We start from the raw sequence: 7,840 nt of genomic DNA on the forward strand, positions 1-7,840 counted from the left end.
GCCCACCACGGGCATCGAAACCCAAATTCTAGCGTTGTAAGTCCGCAGACATACCGCTGTGCCACTGGGGGCTACGTAAGTTAGAAGAAATCGGAATTTAGCAATTTAAACTGTTTAAACGTTTTAATTAGATAGATCAGATTTATCAGATATATAACGGCAAAATAAAATTCAAGAAATTGTACAGCTTTATAAGGTATATTGGAGTAACAGAATTAACATTAAACCATAATTCAATTTTACAAGACTTAAGCTGTTATTATAGCAGTAAAGACATAATTACAATAACAGTTTTAGTCATAGCTCATCTTTACTATAATTATTAGGTTTTAAGGTACAATTTGCAGCAAAGTCTTGTTAAGTTTATTCTTAAAAATAGTTTCGTAATGACGTTAAGGGTTATATTTCTACTATTTTAAAAATTATCAAAAGTCTTACCTCTGACGTCGGAACATAGAATAATGTCCTCTTTTTCTCCGATTTGAGAAGCCAAGCCCATGAATATCTCTTCCACTCCAGACTCTGGTAGAATAACCTAACCAGAATCAAATTATTATATTATAAGACGTACGTTTGGTAGCGCATTAATCCAGCTAGTAGAGTCTTGTTTTTCTCATTCAAGAAACTAACACAAAAATATCACAAAGGCATACAGGAATTACAAGTCCGAAGACGAAAATTAAATTAACAATATTTACAGCTCACCTAGAGCTTTGCAAATGTCCTGCTCTGTGAAAAAAATATCGTTCATACCTCTTTGACGTTATAATCAAAATATAAGTATAGATTCATGGGTTTTTTTTTGTGTAAAGCCAAAATGACGTGAGAGAAACGTGTGATACGGATTATTTCTCAACCAGTTTGAGTACCCCTTAACTCGTGCACGACCTAGAGATATTAAACAAATTAGAGAAAGAATATAAATAATTAAATGGATGGATATTATGGAAAGGTAAAAAAAAACATATTAGTGAGAAGTCGAGAGTGCAATATTCATGTCCTGATATTTTGTTCAGAAAATAAAGACCCCCAATTTGCATCGTACCTAATTTCATTTCTTGAAAAAAAATTCATTAAATTATAAGATGAGACAAATTGTCATTATGGCTATACATTAACAATTTGGCATAAGCGAAATTATATATATAACTACAGAAAACATTAGTAAGTACATTGATATCAACAGGTCATTCCTCACCAAAACCTTCTACCTGTCTACACTAGTGACCAAATTACCAAGTAAGGAAGTATTTTTATGAAATGGCTTTCTTTCTGGAGTGAGTATCTATTTACTTATTGGTAGGCTATATACTTCAAACAAATACCTATTATTTAATTCATAAAGTTCCATAGAGTGTCGAAAAAAAATCCAGTAATTTTTGAAAATGCTATTCATAAACTGTCTACTTACGTCAGACTCCCACCAACTGGAACAAAGTCGTAACGCAGGATAACCATTTTGTGTCTTCTTGAAACTACACTGACCGTCCCTGAAAAAACATGTATACATATGACAATAGTTACTGAGAGTTATTTGTTCAGTGATAAACTTTGGGATCATTTCTGGATTAACTGGTAATTCTTTAAACATTTTTTAGGAAACCCAAAAAGTCAAATTAATATATATATATATATATATATATATGCGGCGGTTAAAACAAATATAGTACATGTAAAATCTAACCCAATAAGTGGGAGGAAGACGTCTGAATTGAATCTGATCCGACCAAATTACCAATCCAGACAAGACGCGGAGGCCCAGTGAGTCTTACCAAATTCGCATCCTAAGGTGGGATACCACAAAAGATGTAAGGCTAATTAAAAAACAATAATTAACATCGTTTTCCGTTTTATGTGTCATGTGAGGAAGCTCAATTTATCTATAATGTTTCCCAATCATTCTGTGACACATATAGATGTACTTATTACTAGTACTGTTTTTTTTTAATATCGTTTAAGAATTGTTTACTTGGACGCTCTCTGTGTTTTGTATCATTTAGGAGTGGTTTATTCATTGCTACTCAGTGACTTATAATATTATCCCACATGAGGTTATTATTAGAGTTTGCTTAGTAAAACTGTTACTTTATTTATTTGTTTCATGTGAGAAAATTATACACCATCACACTTTTTTTTTATATTCATAACCAATTTGTAAAGAGAAAACAGATGAAAATAATAATCAAAAGGCAACATTTATCTTTGCTATATTTAAATAGAAGTATGACAAATACAGCAGAAATCAAATAACTCAGATTGTGCACTCTGTTATTTGTTATTTACACTGCCTCTACCTAAAACGCGTATGTGTTTAGAAAACCAGCTAGTGTAATTAGTTCCAGATTTTTCTAGGCCTAGTTACAGGTGTGAATTATTACAATGCTCGAGGCTATACAACGATGACCTGATTCTGAAAGCGAAAGTTCTGTACTAAACTTAAATTGCTATGATATCGTACAGAATTTCTACAGAACGAAGCAAAATGCATTTTGTAATCCGATTGACAGGAATGAAAATAGTTCATAGTAATAATGCTCTTACTACGTAGAGAACACGATCATCCAATGCATATTTTGTTGTTATAGCTCATTTTTCTTTCTTAACAGCCACTCGTTTTCTTATAATCTTCTTCACAAAATAAAATAGCACACAGAGCAAGCGGGAGGTGCTTGTAAAAACTTGCTGTTCACCTACCCCAAGCATTCAGGTAGTATGCTTTCAATTTACTAAATAATCACCGTGATTGGATAAAGCTTAGTATCTACGTTACTTAACGATATATTTTCACCAATTACGTTTCTAATTTTTTCATTTTATCTTTCTGATTTATATATACACTGCATTGTACTGGAAGGGAATAATTGTGTTGTCTCTGTCTTTTTTTTTGTTCTATTATTTTGCAATCTGTGCATAAATGGTTTAGAATTCGATGGAGCCTGGAGATAATAGGATACCTTATCAAGCTCATGTTATAATGAACACTAGACGTAATATTATCACTGGCGTAGCTAGGGGGGATACCGGCCATGGCCTTCCCCTTTAGCTTGTATTTATAATTTTCCCCAGTTTTTTTTTCCTGCAATTCCTGATTTCGCTACGTTTTATGTTTTTTAGCTTCAATTTACATCTAGCTCCCTCAAACTCCTATTCATGGTTTCCAAAATTCCTACTCCAGCATGGTCGCGATTCGCTGTAACTGAGTGACGTCATCAAAGTGGCATGTTATTGGCTGCTATTTTCAGTGTGCACACTGACATCATGAGCTATGATTCACTTCGGTTGTGTGAATCTAAAAGCTGTAATTATTTTCTGAATAAACTTGCTGATTCATCTTCATTGTGTTTTTTATGGTAAATTCTGTCTGTATCTACCTGCAGCTAGTAATTTGGGATCTCACACCTTAAAGTCCTCATGCTATAACACTCATTTAACCAATGTAAAGGAAATAATAAAGTTTAAATATTACAAAAATAATAGAAATTATCCGCAAATGTAATGTTAAGAATTGGACCCCTTTTGAAATTCCTGGACACGCCACCGAATATCATCATATTTAACCAATAGAAAGTAATGTTAATAGTAAGATCAACGAAAAATAAATTAAACACAAGAAGAAGAAAAACGATAATAATTTTAAACAACAAAAGGCTTAGCTATCAAAAAGCTTTATGATTATAGCAATATCATGAAAATATTAAAACTAAGTTCTTTCAGCAGTCGTAAAAAAGCTGTTTTTTCTGTATAAAAATTTAGAGTAAAATATCGAATTAAAGTTCTTAAAAGACACGTTTCTTACGCAAAGAACTCATGTTTTTGTGTTTGCTTTTTCCCCCCTCACACATACATAGAATGGCCTACTTCAGATCAATTCCTAGAACTCATTTTTTTCTTCACCTATGTAAAAAAATTTGAGAAAATTAAAAAGAAGAAAGTAGGAGGAAATTTGCTACAACAATGAAACTTCTAAAGTGCACAATCTGCAAATGAACATAAACTTCAGTTTTTGTTACACGTTCTTTTGTGTTTTTTATCATTAGATATTAGTTCACTATCTCCGACTTGTAATAATATATGTAAGTATGGAATCTCCATAGACAGTAAAAACATAATACATGCATTTACTACTTATACGTCTTTACTATAATTCATACAGCTTTCAAAAGAGAAAGGGACACGCATTCGGGTCTTCCGTGTGCGGCTTTAATCCACAGAACTCTAAAGTATTAAGTGTATGCTAGATGTACTTCCGCAGGGTGCATGAAGATGTTCTGTTTCAAGAGTAAATAAAACCAAAATTAATAGTAACAAATATTTTTATATTTTGCTTTTGAAGTTCATATGTCATACTGTATTGTGGCCTTTAGAGTGCATTATTCTGTTCTTGATTCATGGCACGCGCACGTTTTATTGACGTGACTACAGTACAAATTGCAACATTAAGCGTCCCTTATGTGACGTCATTTTAGTGTCTATTGACTGATTGACAGACAACACACTGCTGTATAGTGGTGTGAGTGGTTAAAATAGGTGACCCCCTCCAGGCAAGAATAGAGGAAATGCACTATATTGTGCTAAACTGGTCTGTTCTTACTTATAAACGAGTCATGTTTGTTTGTTATCTAATTATCACAATACATTTCCATTTGTTTATGACATTGACCGCTCTCTTTATAAGCATATATATATATATATATATATATATATATATATGTTACTGTATTTTTCCTAGAACTCCACGAATAATATATATGCTTAGTTATTCTTTCTGTTCTTGTGTTATTTTACTAAGTGGCATTCTCAACCTAAGGGACGTTTTATGAGGCACATGGGCTAAACGCCAGATCAGGCAAAGTCGTCCCTAATTTTGAACTACTAATCAGGAGGACAAACGTTCATCAGCACTCGCTTCCTACTTGACTACTCTTATTAACGGAATAATGCATCCACACCTGAAACTGTGGAGCATGTTCAGTGACATACTGCGAGCTCCAACCTTTGATCTTTCAACTCGCACCCGGTACGCTAATTTTGATCTGGCACATGTTTAGAGACATATTGCAGGCTAAGCCTTGGACCTTCCAATGCACAAGCCCAATAAGTTAACCACTACGCCACGCTCAGCTCTCGTTGAGGGAGTTAAAAGCAACAAAAGCCTTACTAATATTGGCAGCTAGCATATTGAGTGAGAAAAAGGCTTGTAAGTACGCATACGTCTACGATATCCATTTACACGAACTGAAACTATCTCATTCAAAGCCTTTGTCAATGTCAAGTGAGAACAACCAAAACCTATTATTCTGTAATACTTATTATTGTTTTAAATGTTTCCACGATACTGGTCAGCATATTATAGAGAAAATAGCGTTATTATAATGATCGTTTGTTGTTTTACTTCATTCTGAACATTTCTGGTGCATGAAAATAAAGTCTAGATAATTTGCTGGATCCTTAAAACTGAGTTCTCAGAAATGACTTCACAATACATAAAGCTAAGTGCTGAGTAAATAAAGTCACTGTGTAACTTGTGTGACGTCAAATGTGCCTCCTCAACACGTGTATAATCTAAGGCAAATAAAACAGACAATAAAACTGTTTCCAGAATTTAGTAAATTAAGCGAAAACGTGTCCAAAATGATAGATTATATATATAGTATGTCAAAAAAACAAGAACAAGAATCTCGTTTTCTCCATGAAAAGTTACATTTTCAAGTTCTAATCGTGAGTCTGGTTATACTTTTACCTAACATATATCTATTTTCCTCTCTGTTGCTGTTCAGTTATACCTTCCTCAAAAGGCCTTACTAAGTATGCTTTCTTTTTTCGTTTTTAGAATTTTCACGCAAAGCTACACAGACTACACTGATTTTGATTTGATAGCCTAGAGGGATGGCAGCCAGTCAACAGTACTCAGCGCCAACTCTTGGACTACTCTTGTTGGACCGAATAATAGGACTTGATCTTCACTCCTAAAGTGCATCTATAGCCCAAAACTGCCGAGAGCGTCTTAGCGACAGCGAATTTCGAACCATGAATTCCAGGATTCACAGTTCTCGCACGTTAACCCCTTGGCTGCACCCGAACCTTTAAATATGTTGCATGTAGTCGTGTCAAAATAAATTCTTTTATTGCTGTAAACTACGCAATGAGTGACAAGTTCATAACTTTAATGGATCAATATAACATCTTCTCACGTGCGTTGGAAATCAATGAACAAACCTCGTGCACAGTTGGGTATGTATATGTATACCTTTTTCTGCTTCTCCAAAGTAAACAGCAAGCTTGTAATACTTCGGGAATTTCATAAAGATATGATCTTAGTCTCATAAAAAAAACTCTGAATGTATAGATAAAATAAATGCTATAATGAATCTTTTTTTTTTTTTGAGGGGTTGAATATAAGATATCAATTTTCACACTTAGATTCATCTTTTGTTTTTACTTTAATCTTTCTATCTCATCTCTTCAACTCTTATCTCCAGCTACCAAATTCATTTTAGAACCTTTGTCTCATTATAATGTGTCATTATTTTAGATTAAAAACTCAACTCACTTTACGGAAATGGTAAACTTCGAAATTTATGGAGGGGAGAGGATGTTTCCCTTCTGTGTTGAAGATGGAGGCTTAACTCCCCCGATACAAAGTCTAAGCTGTGTAAGAGAACGTAAAAAACTACGTGTCGGATACACATTTCAAATCCTTAATTTTTCCAGATCAACATCATTTTCATTTTTAAAGTATTAGGATTTTTCCAGGTTATTTGCAACGCGTTGTGAGACCGGATGTATCAGTAACCGCAACGGCACTCACAACTCACTTGCTGTGAGTAAATATTACTCTAAAATATCTGACAATAAAGCATATTTTGTCCTAGACTGATGCTTCAATAAATATCATCTGTTCCATTATGACAAAGAAGTTTTCCATACATACACACCACCACCGCTTCGTTTATTATTTGGAACAACACTTCAACCATCTAGAACTATGTACCACGTAGCACAGCGTCTCTCCCCTTCCCCCTTTTTATTTTCCTTTTAACTCAGAAAAACTTGTCAATTACTCGGGATTTCTGCTATGTTAACTACTAGTTTTAGTAGTACGAGATGTTTCTATCACTAAGATAATTATTTTTATTCAAATCATTTTGAAGAGGCAATAAAGTATGTTCGACATTTGTTCTTTGCTGATACTTTTAGTCTTCTTTATTTATTTAGACGAGTAGTTGTTCCACCTTGCCATTCCTATATCATTGTATGTGTAGTACATGTACTGCACTTGTCTCATAATATTTTTAGATTGACCTCTCAACAGCATTTCTAGCTTGACATTTTCATCGTTTCTGATAAGATAAAAATCATAAATGTAGCATACACTACAGCAGCATTTCCCAAAGTGCGGGAAGCGCAAATGGTATCTTTGGGAGTGGGGGGGGGGGATTAGGGTAGAGTCAATAGTGCAATAATGCAAAATTAAGCCTAAACACACATAGCATATTAATGTTTATCCTTGTGTTACATTTCGTCTCGTAACTCACTGTTTCACTCATTAAAAAAAAAAGCACTTGCACAAGAAGCCATATTTATTAAGGAGGGGGGGGGGGCGTGGATGACAAAAGTTTGGGAAACGCTGTAGTACAGTGCTACATTACATACACAGCGTAGTCACAAGTAAATAGACACCACCTTCTCAGAAAAAAATGAGATTGGCTCGGGCAGGGCAACTTCTGGATACCATTTTCTTCCTGCCACTTTTTGGGTGTTTCTAGCAGTGTGACACGGTGCTCCATCTTCCTGGAACAACGTTGGGTTCTTGTCCACGAAACCCGAAGAATGAAGTGGC

General features: G+C 34.3%; 1 protein-coding gene across 1 annotated transcript in view; it reads right to left on the reverse strand.

The window, feature by feature from the left end:
* LOC106457545 (dual oxidase-like) overlaps window positions 1–7,840 on the reverse strand; it is a 93,109-nt gene that overhangs the window by 34,720 nt on the left and 50,549 nt on the right. The window contains exons 7-8 of the mRNA XM_013916977.1: window positions 1,412–1,490; window positions 439–535 (exon numbers count right to left, since the gene is read on the reverse strand). Of these exons, the coding sequence (XP_013772431.1) occupies window positions 439–535; window positions 1,412–1,490 (176 nt within the window). The remainder of the gene's footprint in view (window positions 1–438; window positions 536–1,411; window positions 1,491–7,840) is intronic.

This window comes from Limulus polyphemus, unplaced genomic scaffold (genome assembly GCF_000517525.1).
Source record: "Limulus polyphemus unplaced genomic scaffold, Limulus_polyphemus-2.1.2 Scaffold344, whole genome shotgun sequence".
Lineage (NCBI taxonomy): Eukaryota > Metazoa > Arthropoda > Merostomata > Xiphosura > Limulidae > Limulus > Limulus polyphemus.